General features: G+C 39.3%; 1 protein-coding gene across 1 annotated transcript in view; it reads left to right on the top strand.

Annotated features, from left to right (window-relative positions):
• The window catches only part of MDFIC2 (MyoD family inhibitor domain containing 2), a 72,060-nt gene that overhangs the window by 25,907 nt on the left and 21,082 nt on the right, over positions 1–25,071 (top strand). Inside the window, exons 2-3 of the mRNA XM_089495434.1 lie at positions 9,295–9,333; positions 22,156–22,224. Of these exons, the coding sequence (XP_089351560.1) occupies positions 9,295–9,333; positions 22,156–22,224 (108 nt within the window). The remainder of the gene's footprint in view (positions 1–9,294; positions 9,334–22,155; positions 22,225–25,071) is intronic.

The raw sequence follows: 25,071 nt of genomic DNA, 5'->3' as shown, positions 1-25,071 counted from the left end.
TATTTCTGTTAATTTTTATGAAAACTATGCAAATTTTCATAAATTTTGGTTCTTACCTAAAAAAATGATCTAATACCCATTCATCTGCTATGGAGAAATTCAATCAGTACAGCATTTCCCAGTATGGGAAGGATCACAGTATACCTGCCTGTCACATAGGTGTGAAGATCCTGAGAGTGAAATGAGGCAGCAATTCTCATTCAGCATCACAAGCAAAACTATATCTAAGAAAGTAATAGTAGCCCTCATCTGTGTACAGTTTTGGGTGACACAATTCAAGAGGGAAATCGACAAGCTGGAGTATGTTCAGAGGATGGTGACCAAAATGGTGAATAGTCTGGAAACCAAGCCTTATGACAAGCGACTTGGGGAATTGGGTATGTTTAGCTTAGGGAAGAGAAAGTTAAGGTGTGACACAATAGTCATGTTTAAATATTTGAAGGAATGTCATATTGAGGATGGACCAATCTTGTTTTCTGCTGCTGCAGAGACTAGGACACAGAGCAATGGATTCAAGCTATGGCAAAAAAGATTCCACCTAAACATAAAGAAGAACTTCCTGATGGTAAGAGCCATTTGACAGTGGAACATGGTACCTAGGAGAGCAGTGGAGTCTTCATTTTTAGAGGTTTTTAAAACAGATGCTGGATAGCCATTTGTCAGGAGTGGTTTGATTGTGTCTTACTGCATGGCAGAAATTTGGAGTGATGACCCTGGGGATCCCTTCCAACTCTGTGAATACAAAAAGATTCAAATATGGGTTTTGAAGTGCTGTGTACTCATAGGCCTCTGCCCACATATGCAAATTTGACTTTAATTTTCCATCTCTCTGTGTTTCATAAAATAAAACTGTTCTCACCATCAAATGTAAGAAGAAATTTTGCATTTTGGAATTTTCTTATCAAACAAAATGAAATTTTTACTTATCCCTAGTTTTGACTATGCTCTCACTTCCATTGTATCTGAGTCTGGATACATTCATCTAGTCCCATCCCTTTTGGGCCAATGCCTGCTTCTGGCCCACTTGTACTGACATTCAGCTCTCCATGGGTCTTAGAATCCAACAGTCTGAGGCCTAGGTCTTGCCGAGGTCTTATTCTCAACTTGGTAGCCCTTCCCTTTCCAACACAGATACTTGTTCCTTCTAAGCTGCTGGCTTGTGAAAACTGAAGTGAGAGCAATTTCCACGAGTAGCTCTTTCTGCAAGCTAATGTGGAAATTTGGAACATTCCCTTTTATGCTCCAAATCACTTGGACTTCAGCATTATGATCTTTGGCTCACATCCTCTATATCTTTCCCTTTTTGCCCTCTCACCTGTCAATCCTTTGTTTTGTTTCTTTTAAACCTCATAAATTATTTGCTAAAATGGAGTGGGGGGCATTCACATAAGCCACAGAAAACAGGTTGGCAACTATTTTTATATTTTAAAAAACCAAACCATGGCTTAAGATACAGCTTACAAATTTCTCAATAATTTCATTTCTAGCAGAACTAAAATGCTTGGTAAATAAAGTGTTAATCTTTTTTTTCTTCTCTAAATGAATCGTTTTAAAAAGCTATTAAACTAAAGAGAATGAGCATAGTTTTCTAGTAATGACTTCTCTTCTTCAGAATGAAATTGGTAAAAATCCCTGATTGCAGATCTATATCCCAAAAGGCTCAGAGGTTTGAGGACTTGCTGGGTGTGGGGAACTGGTGATCTTTGCTATGTATCTCTTCCCAGGATACCTGTAGACTTGGTTTATTTACAGATGTGTTGTATGTGAATTGTTATTTAAAATACCTTCAGGTTTTTTTTTTTAAATGTGATGCTGAAAAAATAATATATTTTGCTTCTCTTTTCTTAATATGTGCTTAGATATATGTACACACACACACACACACACACACACGCTAAATATAAGTACAATTTTATTCATAAGCACACACATAATGATTCAGGCTGTGATTGTTAATAAAAATGCATTTCTAACCATCAAATTTGAGTCTATTATTCTAAGTTAATTGCATTTGCCCTAAAGAGACTTGAAACTGGCTGTCAGCCTATTTGTGTCAGTTTCATTTTATTCATCAGTCAATCTTGTCTTTTCTTTTTTTACATTCCATATATTGATCAAATAGATTTGTTAGCATGCCTGTTCAACTGGGGTTGGGGGGGAGGGAGAGGTTATGTTATCCATCAGGTCTATTTGATTACTGTATTAGTTTGCATATTATCTTAATTGATATTTCACTAACAAATAAATGCCCCTTTTGATGGTCCCTTAAGATTCCTAATAAATATAAATCAGCTAACCTGTTCCTTGAGTATAGATTTAGTTGCTGGGGGAAACTATATTATATATTTTATATTCTCAGCCCACACCATTTTTGCAGGTTAAAGATTCAAGAGCTGGAACTCTAATTTATGACACAGAAATGTAGTTGATGCTAACTGGCTACAAAGCAATATATATATATATATATATATATATATATATATATATATATATATATTATGTTCCACGTCTTACCTCTGTAGCCAAATAACAATATTCATTCTTTCAAGTGAGGAATTCTTTAAAAATGTGAAGGCATCTCATTGTCTAGTTTATATTTCTTATTGGTACACCATTAGAGAAAAGCATCACAGGAAACATTCTTGGTACAAATAATATCAAGCACATACTGTTGTTGCATGCAAAACACATGGGCATTTAACATAAGATGGATAAGCTCCTACCTCTTTTTCCATAGTCACAGTTCATATTCATATTCCATATTCTCTGTTCCTATTCAGTTCAAATTCAGAGAATGGGGTGTGTCTTTCTTATTTGAGCCCACCAATCCCACCCCAAACTCACATTTCTCTTCAGGGTTGGAATCCCTTGGGAATGGTGTTGGATGTAGTGCATGGTTCGGAAAGGGGAAGAGGGCATTAGCAGAAATTGTCTCCTCTTTGCATGAACATTAGAGCAACTTCACACCCAAGTCTATATGTACACTGTAGATGTTTTACATGAATATGTATGAAAGTTAAGCATGCGCACCAAAGGTGTGCATTAGTATCATATGTATCATCTGGTGAAACCAGCAAAGGAGCTGGGATTGCTACCATTCAGTTTTGTTATTTATTTGAAAGAATGTGGAGCTGTACACAAAAAAGAGTGGCAAGACACCACTCCTTTTTGCCTCGGATTTAGGCTGTGGCAACTGCATGCGTGGCCTCTGTAGGGAGCAAAAAGAGGCTCTGAAAAGGGGCTTCTTTTTCACTCCCTGGAAGGGATGTCATAGCTGCGATAGGGTAACATGATGATGCCTCTTCTGTGCTTCACTGTTTGAGTGCTGCACGAGATTCGCATCATGATGCTGCATGCCATGTAGAAGGTTGCATGGTGTCATGACACGATGGGGGCAGAGACACGACATCCAGCATTCAGACGCCACGCCATGACTTCGCCCACAGGCTGGCACAAAGTGCCGGTGTGTGTTCCCTATGTATCTCCTTGTATAAGCCAGCTCAAGCACTAAAATCTGCAGAAGAAGACTTTCTCTTGGGTCCACCACCTCTGCAGGTGCAGCTGGTGAGGACTTGAAGACAGCCTTCTCTATGGCTGCTCTTAAACTGTGAAACTCCCTCCCTCAGGAGGCCTGGTTGACCCCCTCTCTGCTCTCTTTCTACCAACAGGTGAAGACATGTTTATTTAGCCAGGCGTTTGAACTTTAAATTCTAATTTTAATTATGGAGTGTATGCAAGTGGTGCACTGTTTTAAACTTTTAAAAAATCGTTTATTGGCATGATTTTTTAAATAGGGTTTAAATGTTTTAACTTTTTAAAACATGTTTTTCATAATTCTGATGTTTAATTCCCTTTTAACTTTTATAAATTAATGTTTTAGTGGCATCTTTTCTGAATTATTGTAAACTGCCTTGAACCCCATTTTGAGGAGAAAGGTGGAGCATAAATTCAGTACAATAATAATAATAATAATAATAATAATAATAATAATATGCTTATATTTTGCGCTAAAACCAAAACTGCTCTTTTTTCATGTCTGAAGCAGCTCTTACTGAAAAGCACCCTTGGCTACAGAATTATCGAAGGTGATTATGTTGGTCTTAGATTACTTCAAAATACATGGAAAAATGGTGAAAATGGATGCTCATAAGATGCTTGAATTCTGATCCATGGAGAAAGCAATCTCTAGTGATGGTTGCTTTTGAGACAAAAGCAATACACTCAAACTTGTTTTTCTTTCCTCAAAACACTAGAATGGAGGAAGTACTCTGGGCCATAAAACATTCCACATAATCTGGATACCTTTTCTCCTACACAGCCATATATTTTTATGTGGTGCTTAAGAGTTTAGTTCACATTGACTTCACAGATCTAGGAATGTATGTGGTCTTAAGTATGGGACTGTGTGCACCTATTAAATAAAAAAAAAATTTCAAAGACTTCCCAACCTTCTACTTAGGAGCTGAAATAACCAAATCTGCCTTTTGTTGAAGACCTGCCATTTTTATCAACAGCCCATTTCAAGGACAAAGGGTTGCTTTTTAGATGTGTTGTGTTAAATCTCAAGACTCTTAATGGAGATGCTGAGCATCAAATGTTAGCACTGAACACTTCACATATCAGAGACTAAACAATGACATTTCTTTCCGTTTCTTATCTTGGTTGCTATCTATCTTTGCTTTCTCTACTGTTGATCTACCTAGTATTTTCCTAAATAGGAACAAAAAGTGAAGGTGGATGGAATATGACCCTGCCTGTTTCAGAAAAACAAAGGAAACAAAGGAAAGGGGTGTAAATGGGAAACAATCACTACTTGAAAAATATTGCAAAGACCTCCCATTAAAAAAAAAAATTCTCAATGTAAAATCCCTAGTAAAGGAATACAACATGAAAACTGTCATACCCCTTAATCCTCAACAGACTTTAACAAGGCATTCACATGAACCAGAGTTTTTCTTCCTGTGTAGAAGACAAAAGTCACACATGCCAACAATCCCAATGTAGCCTAATGGAGGATTAGGTCGCAAGAGACAGATAAAAGGGATTCCTCAATTTCGCAGTCTAAAAACCCTGAGTTTCCAACAAAGTTGATAATGAGAAACATGTTGAAAACTATTGTCACAATTATTATTATACATTTTCTTCCTTTTGAAAACTGATGCTGTATCCCATGAGATACATTTTAATGACTGTTCAACTACTCTTTTCTATTGAAGACAAAAGGAAAGAACATTTATCTGTAAAACTTGCAGCAGCATAGTTTCTCAGACTTACATCAACTGGATGAAAATAGGATACTCAGTCCTCTTGTATTTGCAGAGTTCAAAATATGCCCATACTGGCAAAGTATAGCAGCAAAACAACATAGTTACCTTCCTGACCAACTGTGGAAATAAAGGAGCAGACAACTGAGGTTGGTTGCATTGAATGAAAAGGGCAACTTTATTATAACTATTAATCTATTTAACCTTTAATCCCTGTGTGATACAAAAGAGGGGGACAACCTAGCATAGAATTAAATGAGGAGGTGATCTCAGCTAGACCTCCACTCCAGCTTTCCCTGGGAGAAACACCTGAGTCCCCAGGAGAACCCAAAAGCTTGGTTGCTCCCCAGACACGCCACTACTGGAAGGCCAACGCAAGAAGTCCTCCCCCAAGTCACATGAATTAAAGTGAGGTCTCAGCTCACAGGCCATCTCCTATGGAATTCTCCCCACTGCCCTGGTCTCATGACTTAGAGAGGCAGTTCCTTCCCTTCACTAAATGGGCACCATAGTTGTTCACCAAATTCCTATTTCTCTCTCCCTATTAATGGCCACAGGTAAGGGTCAGACAACGACATAGCCCCTATCTGCCACCAGGCAGGCCAAAAGAATCCTCACTCCATGTTGCGGATCTCTGAAAAACAACAGATTACCTGCCTCTGATAGGTAAATGCCATTAATTCTGTAGCACTCAGGCTTATGAAAAACTATCAAAGAATGTGGCAAAAAGTGACTCAACCCCTTCATTAAGACATTTCAAATGTCATTATTCATCCTTCTCCAGATGCACCAAGGGTCTCCTTCTCCTTGCCATGTCTGTTGGGAAGAAATGGCAGACCACAATATGGGAATCCCAGGCCATTTTGACTGTATGACCCCCAAGTCATGAATGCCTCAGATAACCAGGGCCTTGCCTTTCAACAAACCTGGATCATTACCTCCCAGGTGAAAGACCAAAATGTGTGGTAGAAGTCCCATGCACTCCCCAAACAACATAGGCAGCAGACCATGCTGGTGGAGGCCTCTCCTTTCCAGCCACTCAACCGCAGCCAGATCATTCAGGCTTAGGTGGGATCTGAAATTACCACTGTGGACTTGGCATGACATGTAATATATCATGCTATTGCTGCAGATCAAGACTTGCTATCTCACCAGCCATAATCTAGAATCTGAAAGAAACAACAAGAGCAACCACATAACATATTAATATGGCAATGAATGGGCATAGTTCTGATATGCCAAAAACCTCCAGTACCCAATCTTCTGAATTATTATTATTATTATTATTATTATTACTATTACTATTACTATTACTATATTTATTTATATCCTGCCCTTCTCCCAGGACTGGGACTCAGGCCAGCTTGCAACATTAAAAATAATACAATTAAAAACATACAAAAATAGTACATTAAAACCAAATTAAATTAGTACAATAATTAAAACAGATTCCAAGGTAAAATAGCAAAAACATCAAAAAGATTAAAAAATGTGTAAAATACATTAAAACAATATAACACCCCAGGCTATTCTTTAAAAGCTTTCTGTTTTGGATATTTTGAATGACTGTCTGAAAAGGAAAGTTTTTGTTTGTCGGTGGAAGGCCATCAAGGAAAGGGCCATTCTGGTCTCCCTGGGCAGGGAGTTCCAGAGTCTAGGGGCAGCCATGGAAATGGACCTTTCTCACTTCCCCACCAACTGTGCTTGTGATGGTGATGGGATGGAGAGAAGCCTCCCCCTTCGAGGATGTCATAAGATTCCCCCCCCCCCCCGATGTATAAGGAATCAGTAGAAATCTTTTTTTTCTAAAGCTCAGCAAGAAATATGTAGGGTTCATATTTTGATGCAGGAATACCTCTCTCCCTGTACTCGCAGCAGAAAGAAATATATCTTACTTTGCAAATATTCACATTTCCAAGATTTGCAATGCATTTCAGAGTGTACGTTTGAAAGCATGCATAAATACATAAATCGAAAGGGAACAACATACAATAGAAAACATGTACAAAAATTCACACATTCGCACAAGTTTCTGTTTGTAAAAAAAAATCTTATGATTTAATGTGGAACAAACAGAATGCTAAATCCAGTGGAAAAATGAGAAACTGGGTGAAATTCAGTGGCAGAGTTTTACAATCTACTACTGACCGCTGGAAGTCACTAGTTTATTTTATTAAAAATGCCCTAGATGTTGTTCTGAAAGATTCTGGAAGAACTACAACAAAGAATATACTGGAGTAATGCTTTGGTATTGTGTGACCCCAAGTCATTTCTGACTTACGGTGAGCCTAAAGCAAACCTATCACAGGGTTTTCTTGGCAATATTTGTTCAGAGGTAGTTTGTCTTTGCCTTCCTCTGAGGCTGAAAGAATTTGACTTGTCCCTGCTCACCCAATGAGTTTCCATGGCCATGCAGGGATTCTATTGGTCTCTTGTATCACACACTGGCTGATACCCAAGGTATTTTAAAAGAGAATAGTAGATGTGAATTCCTGATAGGTGCTATGGTACTGCCTCAAAATAAAAAAGAGACTTGGCAATACAGAGTCCTCCACAAACTTTGCATGAAATTTTTCTGCTTGCTTCTGAAACCATCCTCAAGTTTCGCCATATCATGCTACCTGGATTTCTAGATGAAAATTTGTGCTTGTAAATTTTTGGGTTAGCTATAACATATGTTCACGCTTGAACACATATGTTCAAGAGAATGCGGGCATAAGGGGAAACTTCAGTGATTTGGTGAAGAAGCAAAGGCCACAAAGAAATATTGTTTTGATGAACAATCTACACTGTGAACCACAGCTTCCCATTTCAGTGTTCTTCAGCTTCCAGGTGGGATTTCCAGCAGCAGCTCTTACTCTTTGTCTATTTCCTATCTATTTCCCCCCATGTTTCTTTCATGGAAATATTAATAAAAGCCTGCCCTTTTAAGTGGTAGTATTGTTCCTGAAGAAGAACCTGACTCCTTGACCTGGGGAGCCCAGCATTTTCATGTACTACAGCAACAGAACTGGTAGAATGCTGTGATGAGGCTGTTAATCCTTCCTTTCCTATGTGGCCCTGTGTGTTTGTGGAATAAAATGGTGCTTATGTGAAGTCTCTTTGTGGCTGCAATAAGATCTGGAATGCATCAACTGCTAAAAATGTACACCAGAAAGCAAAAAATTAAGTCATAATTACTCTACATATGATCAGCATTTGGATACACTGAGGACCAAGACAGATCTAAGGCTGCCAAAGTGCCTAGGTTCATTTCCTCATCCAGATAAAATGGAAGAACTTAGCTAGCTCTATGGTTTTATTTGGAAACTCTAAAATTGGAGGTGGAAGTATGTTGCCACAAATAAATAAAGTGGACAATAAATCTACAGAAAATGGAAACAGCAAAGGCTGATGTACATTTGCTGTAATGTTGCCACACAGAAGTATTTGCTTTTCATTATTATTATGCTTTATTTATATAGCGCTGTAGATATGACAGAACATGTGAAGAGCTGTTCAAAACTCTATTGAGCTAATGGATATTCTAGATTTCACATAATGCATGTTCAAGTGATATTATGGAGGAGGGGCTATGCAACTGCCATGTTTTTATGATGTCACGACAGCTATCTTTTTCCTGCACAGTACCTCAGTAAAGGACCCCAGATCTGTTGGACACTGCAGAAGATAAAGAAAGTGGTCAGTGTCAGTCAAACCAGTAATGTGCATGGCTATGATGCTGGGTAGTTGTGCTTGGTCTCCATGAAGCTATGCTCTTCTACAGGTTGATGTGTATCCACAGATGGCCCACCCACAAACGGATGTGGGGATATCCATCTCTTGCAAGACTTACTAATTTTCTTTAGTTTCTTCCAGTGGAATAATCAAGGTTCTAGACAACCGGTATGTTTAGCTTTTGCTTTACATTTCGGCTTCCCTGTATTTTTAAGTGTTTGATTAAGTCAAATACCTCAGTGGGTATTCTTTTAAAGCTATCTAATAAAAATTATTTCTTTTTCTTTTTGGTCACTTGCACCTTCATCCAAAGGATTAACCAGCCCTATATCTCAACCTCTTGGAGACCCAAGTAAGTAGAGATTTTAATATACAGTTATTTTGAGTATATATTTCACATGTGTTGCAATTTTATAGGGGGCAAATGGCATTACATACTATTAGGGGAGGGCAAAAAAAAATGTTTAGATCATATTCAATGTGAATACATATGCACAAACTAAAACAGAAACTGGAAGACATTTACACCGCAAAATATACTTTTGCAATGTTTGTGATGAAGTTCTTTCTCTCTTGTTCTCCCCACCCTCTCTCACATATATACAATATAGAAAAATATGCACATTTGCAAATTGCACACAATAATGCATACATCTGAAGCCAGTCTTTATTGTTAGTCAACTATTGCTAATCAAGCATAGTTTTCAAATAGAGGGAAGTAATAGTCCTGCTATATTCTGCTTTGTCATGCATCATCTCCGTTCAGTCCAGGGTGTGACATTTTAAGAAGGATAGAGACAAGTTGGAACAAGTTCAGAGAAGAGCAACAAGGAAGATAAGAGGTATAGAGAACAAAACATAGGAGAGGTTGAAGGAGCTGGGCATGTTCAGCTTGGTGGATAGAAGATTGAGGGGTGACATGATTGAACTCTTGAAATATCTCAAGGGCTGCCATGAAAAGGAGGGTACAGGCTTGTTCTCTTCTGCCTTAGAGGGTACAACTAAGTCTAATGGTTTTAAGTTACAGGAAATAGAGTTCAGTTGAACAACCAAAGTAATTTCTTCACAATGAGAGAAGCTCAACAATACAACCAACTGCTTAGAGAGCAGGGACGTAGCTGGGGGGGGGGCAGGTCCGTGGGGCCCGGGCCCCCTTTCCATTAGGTACAATGAATGGTGTGTGCTGCTACACCGCAGCACCCAAGCCCCATTATAATGGTGGTACTTAGTCTGGACCCCCCCCCCCTTCCCAAAATCCTGGCTACATCCCTGTAGAGAGGTGGTCAGGTCTTCAAAAATAGGCTGAGCAGCTACCTGCTGGTGATGCACTAGCTGAAGATTGTGCACTGCACAGAGGATTGGATCTGGTAGCCATGCAGCCCTTTCCAGTTCTATGATTCTATTATTTTATTATTCACAGTCCAAACTGAAGGCATGTTTCAACAGCGATTTAATATTGACAGGCTACCTATGTCCAGAATAGGAACCTTGCAGCCCTAATGTTGTTGGACTGCAGATCCCAGCATCCCCTACCCCCACTCCTTTGTATTAGTTATACACCATACAGCTTTATCTCAAGCCGATTTCCAAATAGTCTTCATTGGCAGACACAGATTTAGTGCATTGCATATGCATAGCAAAGTTTCATTGATAACAATGGAGTGTGGCATGGTGAAGACCATGCCGACAATGATATATCTAGCATTTAATAAGCGCTCTACACCAAACTTTGGTCTTTTAGATGTGATGTACTTCAGTTCCTAGAAGTCCTCCGCTAAAGTGGCCTATGCTAAGACACTATGGAAGAGGTCATCCAAAAGATCTAGAAGGCCAAGGATTTAAAACCACCCTAAGTGGTGACCTGCAGTTGGCTCCAGCTGTGCCGGATTGGGACTCAGGCAACCACATGCCAAAGCCCCGATCTGGCCTTTCCAGGATGTGATAGCCACGGTGCCATGGCTTTAAGGTGCTCCTTTTGCCCTGCATCATATGGATTCAGTGCCAGAGGAGTGCTGTGATGCCGTGCACTGTGTGGAGCAGCGTTACGCTGCCTTGGGGGCAGCATTGGGGCATGCGTCATGTAGACGCCACACCCTGACTCCACTCCCAGGCCAGCCTTTATGGTCAGTGTGCACAGCCCCTCAGTTTTCTTTCTGAAAGTTACAAAATTCTTATAAGACAACTAGAATAGAAGCAGTTCAGGGCAGATTGTCTCACAGCAAGCTCTGCTATCCTATCACTCTCCCTCTGCTTCAGTCTGATCCTACACTTCAGCATGTCCACTCCTGCTGAGCTAAATAAAATGGATTCTCAGTATAAGTGAATTAGGATCACAGCTTTAATCTTGACTGCATCTATTTTAAGCCTCATTGAAATAGGCTTCAAACCCCGTTGTTTCCAGTATGACTTAGTGGTTAATGTTACTTCTGAGGTAGTCCCCGGTAGTTTCATGTTACATTTCTTTTATTCTTTTACACTTTTATTTTTGGCTTTGGGTTATAAGGCCTCTGAGATGGCACACCAACCTTCCCTGATAAACTGCAAAGAAGTAAATCACACAATGAAATGCAGGGTGTATTTTTGGAGTCCCTCTCCCTCCACCCAGCCCAACACACCTCTTTTGTTCTGTCAATCTGAATAGAAGTGCTCATGTGATGTAATTTAGAACAGAGCTTGCATCCCTCTCTCTCTTTCTCTTTTTTTTTCCTAAAGAAAAGCTTTCAGTCAGGAAAAGCTTTGGGAGCTCTGGGGGTATAGCTTAGCTCAAAGAATGAGAAAGAAAGCAAGTTTGCATTGACAGCTTGATCCCAGAGAGAGGTGGCTGGCTGCTTGTCTAACAGGTCCTCTGGGTCTTGATGAGGCAGAGACAGAGGAAGGAGTCATATTAAGTGAACGTGCACTGCCAATGCTAAAGGAACAATTACCATTATTCTGCATAGTTCACTGTTTGCTACTGCTATTTCCTTCAATAAACCCCCTTTCACTTGCCAATTGGAGCTTGTCATGTAACAATATTTCTCATGCACAATACACAGAGTAAAATGCCCTTGTGTTTTTAACACATTTGGAGTCATGAACAATAGAGGTATACTGACAGCAAAAAGTGCTTGCTTTGAATATAGAACAGATACAGAAAGAGGGAGAGAGTAAGATCCCTCTTCAGGTAGGAATAAGGGTGGAGTTCTGCCTCCTTTTGATATAATAGCCGACTTAGCTTTTTTGCACGACTTGCTTGGAATGACTGTACTCCATGGGCCCCATGTTTAAGTTACATCTCACTTCCACTGCTAATCGGTGGCCTGACTCTTGTAGAAGTCTGCAATAGGACTTCATCATGTATTGTGTAGCTGCATACATTCTCAAAACAAAATCAAGTCAAGTTAATCCCAGAGTTTAAAAACCTCTGCCAAGGAACAAAACCCAATTTTGCACTCTCAGAGAAAGTATTTTCTCTGGAGGGAAACAGTGCCATGGCATCCTTTTGAGCTGCCCTGCAGGGATGGAACTTGGAGGCATTGTTTTATAATGATTCATTCCTTCCTGGTGGAGCAGACAAAGAAGTGGGGCTGGGGGAATCCTGTTTATTTTCTTGACCATTGGCCCACAGCATTCTCAGAGTTCTGTTCTGTCCCTCATGCTATTTGACATATGCATGAAACTGCTGGGAGAGGCTGTACAGAATTTTGGGATCCAGTGCTATCATTATGCTGATAATACCCAAAAATAATACTCTGTGCCACCCAAATCTAGGGAAGCCTTTTAATTGATGGTTATGACCTATAAACTCCTATAAGGTTCTGGTCCAGTTTATCTGAAGGGCCATATTCTCCAATATGCCTGGGTTTTGAGAACCTACCACCACTCTCATAGGTACATCCAGTGGGAGCATGGGAGAGGTCTTTCTCTCAGCCCCATCAATTTCACAGATGCATTTGTTGGGGACATGGAACATGAGCTTCTCAGTGGCTGTTCCCAGACCCTGAATCCTGCTTCCTTGATAGGTCTTTCTTCTCTAGGCAGGGTGAGGACAGTTTTGTATCAGCAAGCCTTTGAAGATTGATTGCATAAATTTTGAGAAGGTCCTTTAATAATGTGCTTTGCTGCTGTTGTGTGCCTTGAAATCATTTCCCACTTGTGGCAACCCTATCACAGGGTTTTCTGGGACTCTGAATGTGTTACTTGCCCAGGGTAACCCATTGGATTTCCATGACTGAGCAGGGAATCAAATCCTGATCTCCAAAGTCTTAGTCCAATTATGTTCTATACAGTCTAGATTTACTGTTTTCCATTTTTAATTATTTTTAAATTTTTATATTTATATATTTTAATATTCTTATACTGTTTTTAGTTGTATTGTTTTATACATGTCATTCGCTGCCTTGAGTCCCTATGTTGGGAGAACGGTGGTATATAAGATACTAATACTAATACTAATACTAATACTACTACTACTACTACTAATAATAATAATAATAATAATATTTTTTAAATTTTATTGATATTTTAATTATATTTTAATTTTCTATGATATAAACTTTTAGCAGCATCTTTTTTTTTTTTTGTAAACCACCTAATGTCCTATTGCTGGAAAAATGTGGGATATTAAGCAAGCAAACAACTTTATCTTAATTCTGTAATCTAGTTCCTTAATTACTATTTCCTTTGAAAAAGAATGCACCAAACTTCACAATTTAGAGAAAGTGGAATTCTAATAAATGGATATTACTTAAAATAATGTACAGAACTGGAAAAAATACTTTCAAAATTTATATATGTTAAACAAAATTGTACACAAACTGTCCATCTTAGGGAAAAAATCCACACAGAAATTACTTTCATAATTTATATATGTTAAACAAAATTGTATACAAAAATGCTCATCTTGGGGGGAAAAATCCACACGGAAATTAATAATGATTTTTGTGCAAAAGTAATTGTGTAAACTGGTGAAGAAATCAGGTGAAAGTTAAGACTGAAAAAATCAATCCTGAATCTGTTGTTTAATTCCAACTAGTTTATAGACCAATGAAATCAGTAGCTTGATGGATAATCAACATTTAGGTAAATCCCAGTAACTGCACGGTTTTCACCTAGCATTAACAAATGGGGGGGGGGGGGGGGTTGTGTTGAGCAAAATGGCTGTTCTTTGTGCAACTCCCCCCCCACACACACAACAGTAAATCTGCACATACAAAATATGTGGGTATTTGGACATATGGGGGGAGGGTTGTTGTGCAAATACAATTTTTGTGCAAAAAAAGGTCTACTTTTGTACAGGATAATTCTTAAACACTTAAGGATTTATGACTACTGAGAGAGAATTGTGCAGAAAGATTCATTTTCATTCATTTCATTGCACAGAAAAAATTGGGAAGAAACTTATCCATCCTCACATGAAAAGATGAAATAGTCCAACATTTACATCTCTGTTCCTGATTATCTGCATAGGAAATTCATGGCCCATGGGGCCCACCATGAAGAGGAGTGGAGGGGCAAATAAACTTTTGCTAGTCCAGTTGCCCATGATTAAATCTGTAACAAATGTAACAAATGGTGTATGCAATTAGACTGACTGCATGCATTTTGCTTTGTTAATGTTATTATTGGCTTATATCCAGTATGGGGAAAAACTTAACAAATAACAAATACATATTTATAAACATTAGATGCCACATTGGACTCTCTCTGTTAGCCCATTATGGGCAGTCTTCCAGGTTTGATTCTATTTATTCATTTACTTTTATTTCACTGGGCAACTGATTTTCCAAATAACAGGTTGGCCCTCAAATCCAATCATTGGCACAATAGCCAAAGCCAAACCTTTGCTGTCAAATCAGAAATTCAATAGCATTTTCTTCAAAGTGCTATCTGCAGAATAATTCAAGGCTTCCTTTCAAAACATATTAGGATTTTCAACTATTTTTAAAACCTTACAGAATTACTATATTCAAACAAATGTCTGTTTCTAGATGATGACAACAAGGGGTATATATACTGTTGTTGTTGTTGTTGTTGTTGTTGTTATTATTATTATTATTATTATTATATCCCACCCTTCTTCCAAGACTGGGACTCAGGGCAACTAACAACATTAAAAAACACCATACAGTTAAAAATGTACAAAAATAGTAATAGAATAATAGAATTAAATTGCTACAATAATGGTGACAATATGGCATTGCCAAAATCTCTCAAAACTTTTCACTTCTTTTTAATGTGTGTCACCTCTCCCACATATTATGTGAAGATTATGTCCACTATCCTACCAATTCTTTACTGTGAGACTCAAACCCGGGACTCTCTTAAGTGTCTCCTGCACTGTAACTCTCTTTAGATGCCAGCACTCAAATTTTCCCCAGCTTGGCACCAACTATTCTTTGACAACCACACACCCGCTACTCAATGTGTCCCAAACCTAAAAGACTTTTCTCAATGTTGGAAGCATTTTCAATATGTTTCTGAAATCACTTCAGACAGCTGTTTGTTGAATCAAAGTAATAAATATATTTACAAGTCAGGCTGAATACAGTATTTCTTTTAGTGGATGGTTTCACAAAAGATAGGGTGTATAAATACTTTATTAGTTACGGAGTTTAATGGTTTCTTTAGCTTGTTTTTGTAATTGTTTCTCTATAGCTTTATATATATTTTCTTGCAGACTACGTTCTACAGAACCTTTATTAAACTTTTGTATAGTATAACCCTTCTTGTCAACTGTGACTTCATTAGACACCAAAGACTATATCTCCTGCAGGACATCACAACAATAAAATTAAGGACACTCTTTGCCCCTTTCTTGGGTACCTAAAACCCTTTCTAACTACTCCTCACAGCAGCCTAACCTAGCCTAATGGCTCTTCACCCCTCAAGGCACACTAAATATCCATGACTTTCAAACCTGCTCCTCCCTCTTATATACTCACTCCTGGGAGCAGACTCCACCTTTTCCTGGCTTCACTAATGCCAAGGTTCTAATGCCAAGGTTCTAATTTGCCTGTTGTCTCTACATATGCATTACACCATTATAGCAGTTTGAAATTGCTTTAACTGCCATGGCTCCATCTGTGGAATCATGGGATTTATATTTTGGAAAGTTACTAAGAATTTTCTGTAAAGGAGCTCTAGTCCACTCCCTGAGAAATCATTCACAAAGTATTCTGAGAAGGGAGGAAGTGCGAGTTGTATCAGTTTAAATATGTAGTGTAGACAGGCAGGAAGAAGCAATCCGGTTAATACAAGAAGGGCTCTGCTGAAGGAGACACATGGTCTGAGATTCTGCATCATCAGAAGTAGCTGTGATGATTATTCAAACTACAGGAAAAGAGATTCCAGCTCAACATTAGGAATAATGTTTTGACAGTAAGGGTTGCTCAACAGTTGAATACATTGCTTTGGAGTGTGGTGGAGTCTCTTTCTTTGGAGGTTATTAAACAGAGGCTGGATGGACATCTGTTGGGAGTGCTTGACTATGTCTTCTTGCATGGCAGGGGATTGGACTGGATACCCCTTGCAGTCTCTTCCAACTCTATGGTTCTATGATGCTATGAACTCTGTTGTTGTAGTTATGTCTCCTGCTTCACATACACCCACCACAACCATTTTGTTGCAACCGCTTTTTACACTGTTCCTGGAAGGCGGTGTGGTGGAAATTCCTTGTTGAAATAAAAAGCCATAGAAACATGGGGTCGCTTTGGTTAAAGAAAAATAGGTTTTTAAAATAGAGGCTTGGAGTTTAGAAAAAATTAGAGCAAAGGAGTAAAAAGAGCATCATGACCTGTAAGAAGCTGGCACCAACAAAATTAGACATAATACAGCACGCCCGCGCCATACGCGGCCTTGAGCATACGCGCTCAAGCCGTGGGGCGCGCGTGGGGAGGAAGGGGAGGCACGCGTGCGCCCGTGCCACCGCGCCACCGCGCCACCACTCACGAGCCCCATTGTTTCCAATGGGGCTCGAGCATAGGCGGAATTCGCCTTACGCGGAGGGATCCGGAATGGATCCCCCGTGTAAGGCGAGGACGGACTGTATACACAATTTAAGATAAGGATACATTGTTGATGTTCAGAAGCAAGGTTAGAAGGAAAGCTACTAAATTCCTAAAGGAGGGGGTAAGGAGTAATGATGCAGTTTTAATGTATGCATGTATTTCTGTTCTGATTGTAAGAATTCTGTATGTTTAAATTGTAATTAGCCAATCAGGTGTATTGAAGAAGCTTCTTTGTCTTCAATAATATAAAAAGAGCCATTTTGTCTTGTTTGGGATCTCAGCTTTTGGGAACTTGAATTCCACTGAGTTCAATGTTTTCCTTTGTCGACAATTGGAAATAAACTTATGGATTTTAAATTTACTAGGTCCTCTTGTCAATCATTGCTATGCCAGGCCTAGATCTTTAAGTTTCCTGAAATTTCTGTTACAGTGGAATGTGCTGGGTGTATCAGCGTTTAGCACAGCACTAACAAAGGCCTCAGAAGTCATTTCATTGGTTTGCCTGCCTGCTTTCTAAGGTGGGTTTTGTGGGGCAATAGTGTAGAGGTGACACAAATCTAAATATGAATTGCAGTGTGTACAATGTCATAAATCTGGCTAACAACAGCAGAAAGACTGAACATGACCCTACTCATGTGTGTGTGTGTGTGTGTGTGTGTGTGTGTGTGTCTCCAGACCATTTCAAAGAATACAAGATAAAAGGGAAAAAACATACATAGTTAAAACTTATATAAAAAGAAATCTCTATTTTTTTAAAAAAAACATACAAAGTTAAAACTTACATAAAAAGAAATCTCTATAAAATTTCAAATATATGGCTCTGATTACACTGTTCTTGTAATTTGCATAACAATCTATCTGGGGTCCTTTTCTTCATCTTGCTTCCGTAGAATAGCAGCTTTCACTGCGAACAAGGCAACCCTAAGAGTAATAAAAGGCTCAACTCCTCACAATAGCAGAGCCAGCTTGCTTTCATCATCCCTTTCCCTCAAATTTCTGAGGATGGGAGCTAGATATTGCTCTCTAATACTGTTATATAATTGAAAATGCAGATGGTAATGCGTAAGATCTTCAACTTTAGGTGCCCCACATATACAGAGTCTATCAAGAAAAGGGATATCCTGGTATCTTCCTTGGATCATAGATGACTTCACAGGCTACAGTCAATGGATCAAAGTTTTTGGCTAGTCAAGGCTGGATCAGATGAGGATAAAAATGTTTTTATACAAACTGGCAATACAGACCAACCACATAAACAAACCCCACAGGCTCATCATGTAAGATCTGGTAGGGGGAAGGAGACTGGTTTTTATAGGACATTTGGTTTGCCACAAGCTAGGTTCACTTCCTTCTTTTGATATGGTGATGCCCCTGGAATAGTGTCTCCCTTGGCGATGTAGGCCCAGTGTTGGCTGTCCAGTAAATAACAGCAAAGGTGGCCCATTGTGTCAGGATTTAGAGTTCTACATGTGAGCATGTTAAATATCTTCAATGCACATATGCATACAGACACATGCATGCACACACACTGCAGCAAATCCTACTCCTTCCTTTCCCCATTATCTCTGTGCTTTTAAAAATCCAGATATTTTTTTCCTGACTGCTAAGCTTTATTTTTTTATAGTTAAAGATAATTTTAAAGGAAGAAAAAGAATATAAACAATATATAGTGACTCTTGACACTCCATTGCTTTCTTAAACGAGAATAATAAAAATTTGCAAATGAACAAAAGAGTGGGAGGAAGCTATCTGATTTACAATGTTTTTGAGATAAAGAACACTATAAAAAAAGATCAATGTGAATAATAAAGCATTGTTAACTGAGTCATGACATTTCTATTCTCAGGAAAAATTTGAAGAGTAGAACTCTGCAAATGAGCACCTTGTGCCATTTTCCAAGTGGGAGGAAGACATATAATTATAATTTTTGAAGTGATGAGATTTTTATTTAAATTGCAGGGGAAAATTATTGAAAAAACATATCGACATATCAATATTACATAAATTGCTTTAATTTTATTAAACTGGATGTGGGAGAGAGAATCTTTTCTTAACTTCCCTTACCTCCCATTTCTTCAACCCCCTCCACACACATTTTTGTTTTGTATATGATGTCTGGCTACAAAATGTCTTCTAAGAACGATATTTCTTTATTTGAAAGTGGAGGATGGTGGGGAGGGGAAGAGATGAGATGAAACAGCTCCAAATGTCAGCTCTATCATATATCTATTCTCATACTACCAGTTGCTGAGCCCTATTAAAAAGATTCATATTTTCAAAATAGTTTTTAACCTCCTGTATTTCAAGTGTCTACCTTCAATACTATTTCATGTCACATTTTAATCGGTGCAAAATTAACATAATTTGTTTTAATTAAACATACACAAGGAAGAGGTTTCTCCTAAAACTCAAAATTATACCTGTGGCATCTGATATGCATTCTCTGTAGTTTCCTTAATTCATGGGATGAAGACTAATGTTTATAATCAATGACAGAAAAGTCAATTCTATTTTTGATTAAGGCAGCTATACAGATTAGCATTCGAAAAGTAAAATCAGGGAATGCATGCTTGTAGTTGGAACCACTTCCCTGCTTCCCTTTCTTTAAAACTGCAATGATTCATGATTAAGTCTGTGGAATTCCTTGCCACTATTTCTTAATACCTCATTCACCAATATTGTAAAATTTCAGTAGAAGCCTTGTACTGTAGGCTGAGGCATGAGATGAAACACTGCCGCCTTAGACTGTCCAAATTATTAACAAGAATTTATTGAAGGGTGATTATTTTGAAGAGAAGAAAGGAATTATGAAAAGTTAACTATGACAGACAGACTTTCATTATCCTGGAAAAAAAATTGTTGGTGCCACCAGTTTCGCAATGGCTGCCTCTCAATCAACAAATAAACAGACCCTCACTCGTAGAGGCTGTTTTGAGTCCCATATGGGAAAAAGATGGGATATTAAATAAGTAACTCAGGATGAAAGATTGTCACCAATCAAAATACCCTGTCTTTGGCACCTGCTACTCTGATGGCTTTTCATAGAATCATAGAATTGGAAGAGACCACAAGGGCCATCCAGTCCAACCCCCTGCCATACAAGAATTCTCAATCAAAGCATCCTTGACAGATGGCCATCCAGCCTCTGTTTAAACACTTCCACGGAGGGAGACTCCACCACTCTCCAAGGAAGGAGTGTGTTCCACTATCAGACAGACCTTAATGTCAGGAAGTTCCTCCTAATGATGAGGTGGAATCTCTTTTCCTGTAGCTTGCATCCATTGTTCCGTGTTCTAGTCTCTGGAGCAGCAGAAAACTAGTTGGCTCCGTCCTCAATATGACATCCCTTCAAATATTTAAACAGGGCTTGGGGATATGCCATAGATCTTTGGGGGCAGGCCATAGACCAACCTCACAGCCTGGCCAAGATCATATGAATGTAGAGGGCCATTTCAATAATTTGAATGAATAGCAAGGGCTTTAAAATTCAAAGACACAGCAGTTAATAAGAACAATTGGCACGGCACTGGTTAATATATCAGTATGATGTGCCCCTACAAGTATCCCATCATCTGAGTTCTAAAGCAACTGAAGTTTCTGAACTTCAGGAGTCAGCACAGACAGCTTCTTATTTTAGACTAGCACAGTTATATAATTTTATAATCTGAACCTCAGACGTCAGCACTTGAGACGTCAGGCATCGGCACATAGCTGCTTGTTTTAGACAAGTAGAAAAGTGTGTTTGGAGGTCCTTCCCTTCATTCTGATGAATGGAACCCTGGAGCATTTGCTGCAGAAATCTGCTCTAACAGGATTACTGCTTTACACGTCCCTCAAAATCCTTCCCCCAAAGCTTGTCCATCTACCCAGTCACTCATACATGATCTCACTCATACATAAGATAGGATTGAAATTCACATTTGATTAAATGCTTCTTTCAAGCAGCATACCGTCTCGTTTTTCTGCTACTGTAGTAGCAAATCAAGTAAGCCCAAACCAAGTGAATTACTCATGCATCATCATAAATCAAAAGCCAGAGGAGACTTGCATAGTATAATGATATCATAAGTGATCCATTGTATATTTATAGCCTTATGTACAGTTTCCTATTTCTGTCCATGCTACCAAAATAAACTCCTTCCAAACCTCCCAATATCCTTATGCCTCAGTCTAGGAAACAAAAAGGTTGTGAGTGTATGAAATCCAGTTGACGGAGATTATCACATGGGGACGGGATAAGGATGGGATCGCTCTCCCATCTTTATCTCATCTTTGACAGCGATCCCACAAAAGGCTTTCAGATGGCAGCGGTATTATCCCGTCATTGAAGTGGCATTGCAATAACATGAACTCCTGTTAATGCAAAATGCCACTTCAGTGATAGGACAATGACAGGATCTGCACAATGTTGTTTGAAAGTCTTTCACGCGATCACAGTCAACCATGCTTTCTGGGTGGGATAATGTCTGGATAAGCACAACATTGTATAAAAATCTTCTCTCTAACATGCTATGAGAATGGGAAAAGGATGGGACAAAGACATTTCTTCCCTCATCTGATAATCTCCTCTTGTCTCTTTTAGGGGTTGTTCTCACAAATCAGCACTGCACCTTGCCTAAAATATATATGTTACAGATGCTTGTAGATATTCAGTCTAGAGATGAGATACATGCTGATGTGCATGCCCACCCAAATTCTTCTTTAAATGCAGACTAGCTATTACTTAACACCCAGATCTTTCATGGCCTTGTTTACTATAACCAGTTTGTCTGAGAGGACTACAGCTCCCCAAACTCTGAGAGGTAATTTTAGAAAACAAGGAGTCAACTCAGTCTTTTATGTCATCATCCTAAAGGATTCTGCATCCATTGGACTAAAGTAACATGTGAGTCTTTTGCATTCTGGACTAGGTCTACAGACCCAGAATCTTTGACCAAAATCATAGTTTTATCTTGGTGAAAAGGACATTGCCTCCAGGACAATAGAGTTGTCCCAGAGTAACTTATACAACTGTGTTGATGAAACATGAGTATAAAAGTTAAACTTTATCCATTACTCTTTCCACTTGATTTTTTTTTTTTTTTTTTTTTTTGCTACTATTGCCTCCTCTTTGATGTATTATATACTTTATGAATTACTCTCCAGAGGCATTTGCTGACTGTATCCTTGTTTGGTTTTCCACCAAGACAGTTGTACCAGCTCCTGCCCTCTTCAAGTTCTCCCCATTGTAATTCTAAATCAAGCAGGTCATCCAGGTAAGGTCCAAATTATGGGACTGTATTGCAAATATTGTAGTTTTATCTCTGATATCTCTCTCATAATAAGGCTTGATCTACAAATACTGTATATCTCAACCTAAATCTGTATTTTGCCTCACTCTTAGGATGTAAGTGACTCTTTTCACGTTTTGTAGCTACAAATTTCTGGAATCAATTCATTTCTGTATAGATTAACATCTAGGATAAGGGATCTACAATCTCAGGAGATCAGAGCACCAGTTTTTATTCCCATTCTAGGTGCAAGATTGAAAATGCACTGGAATGGATTCTATCACATAGCCCTGTCTCTGGGCAGTACTCATCCCGTACCCGACCAGTACTTGGACCTTTTAAAACCCTATTGATCGGAGTTGGGCACAGGCTGAATACTGCCCAGGGACAGAGCTGTGCGATAGAATCTGGACCTGTGTGTTTACATGACACACCTAGCACAGGAATAAAATCCAGTGCACTGATCCCCATAATAAGGAATTATAGATGACATCAATGTTTGTAACCGAAGTCTAAGGACTATTTTTCCCCTAGACTGTTGCAAATTCATTTGGAATTTTTTAAGACAATGTTGCTTCATTAAATGTTGCTGGCTTCTCCTTAAACTGTCAAGGCAAAGATGTAAGAGGTCTGAAGGAAGCGTGTCTGGTTCTTGTACCTTTCAGGCATAAGGATTAGGACAATCGGTTCATAGAATCATAGAATCATAGAATCATAGAATCATAGAGTTGGAAGAGACCACACGTGCCATCCAGTCCAACCCCCTGCCATGCAGGAAATCCAAATCAAAGCATCTCCAACAGATGTCCATCCAGCCTCTGCTTAAAGACCTCCAAGGAAGGAGACTCCACTACACTCCGAGGGAGTGTGTTCCACTGTCGAACAGCCCTTACTATCAGGAAGTTCTTCCTAATGTTGAGGTGGAATCTCTTTTCCTGCAGCTGGCATCCATTGTTCCGGGTCCTGTTCTCTGGAGCAGCAGAAAACAAGCTTGCTCCCTCCTCAATATGACATCCTTTCAAATATTTAAACAGGGCTATCATATCACCTCTTAACCTTCTCTTCTCCAGGCTACACATCCCCAGCTCCCTGAGTCGTTCCTCATAGGGCAAGGTTTCCAGACCTTTCACCATTTTAGTTGCCCTCCTCTGGACATGCTCCAGTTTCTCAATGTCCTTTTTGAATTGTGGTGCCCAGAACTGGTTCCCAACTCTCTTCTGAAAGAGGCCCTATGGCACACTATGAGCTGTATCAAGAGATGTGCTTTCTCAGTGATGTACAGCGCACCCTCGGCTTAAGTGGGGTATTTGTTCCGGACCCCCCCACATAAGCCGAATTCGGCGCATGCTCATGCCCCATTGGAACGAATGGGGCTCGTGCATGCGGTGGTGCGGCAGCGCACGGGTGCCACGGGCGCATGCCCCATTCATTCCAATGGGATGCACCACCCCTTGTGCCCCACACGCTCCTGCACAGCTCTACGCAGGTTTGAGCATATGCTGTACTGAAACTGTAGTGCATTCTCTACCCATCTTCCACCATCTAGTCTCGGCAGTTTTATTCCAGGAGACTTCTGTTCTGCTGGACAAGTAAGGTTTTTATTTGAGATTTATTATTCAATCTGCTCTGATGTTTAGATTGTATTTTGATGCCCCTTCATGAAGATCTTGTGGTTTAAAATAATGCCATGCAAGTGTTGTGTATGCATTAGAAGGATTTCATGGAAAGTTATTTGGGACATTTGTTAATTAGATTAGATCCTGATTAGGCAGACTAAACAGTGAGAAGCACCATGGGGATTGTTAAAGAGGAGATTTCAGGATCTCCTGATCTTGGGATGTCCTCTTCAACACTCCCCACAGTTAACCCTCCAATGGGGACTCTCCATGGTCAGGCCATCTGATGTCAAGTGATGGGTAATCAGAACAAAGGTGTGGTTAGGACCACGGAGAGCTCCAGATGGGACTGTATCTAGACGCTACAACAGCCTCTAGTGTGGGCTCTGTATGAGCCTCAAGAAAAAGAAATGTGTTTGGTTTGCAATTTCCTAAGGTTTTCAGTTTCCTATGGAAACATCCATTATGTGCAATGAAGAGGGGAAAAGGCTAGTACATCTTGCCTTGTTAGTGGCCTCTGCTCCTCAAGCATATGGCTCAGGTGCCCATAAAAAGCCACATTCAAATGATGCTAAAGCACAGTAGCCTTTGGTGGGAACCCTACTTTCATTTATGTGTATGCCATCAAGTCATCTGCTGACTTAGGATGACCCCATGAATCCATTCAGCATAAATGGCTAGGCATACCTCAATACCTTTCCCTCAGTTCCATTTGTATATGGCAAAAGTAACCTGCAACATATTTCAAAGGAAAATTGTTCACAAATCCATGTGTGCATATGGAAAATGTACACAAACATGCTTAGTTCAATGTGAAAATGAATATAGAACTACATACATTAGAAAAATGCATTTGAAACAGGTACACTGAAAGGACCGCATTTTTTAAAATAGATGCGGACATGCCTCAGTCTCAATTTCTCATTTCTTGGAAACCCACCTGACTTTTCTCTCAGGCTTTGTTTTGCATCAAGTTAAGATTGGGGGGGGGGGGGTTCTACATGGTAATATGTATCTATTTCACTATACTTCCCCCCCCCCCGACATATACACTTTATAATACATTTTTGCTAAATGTACATATTCTGTAAGCACTTTTTCCACTGATTGAGGCATGTTTATGTGAAGTTTTCAAAAATATGAACAGTGAGTCTTTATTTGTATACAATTGGGGGTGGGAGAGCACTACTTGCAGTTTCCCCCAATCATAGGAAAT

The sequence above is a fragment of the Sceloporus occidentalis genome, unplaced genomic scaffold, assembly GCF_023333645.1.
Source record: "Sceloporus occidentalis isolate IW3139 unplaced genomic scaffold, rSceOcc1.0.p SCAF_1, whole genome shotgun sequence".
NCBI classification, from domain to species: domain Eukaryota; kingdom Metazoa; phylum Chordata; class Lepidosauria; order Squamata; family Phrynosomatidae; genus Sceloporus; species Sceloporus occidentalis.
Note: the sequence above shows the minus strand (reverse complement) of the source record. Positions and strands in the feature narration are given on the sequence as shown.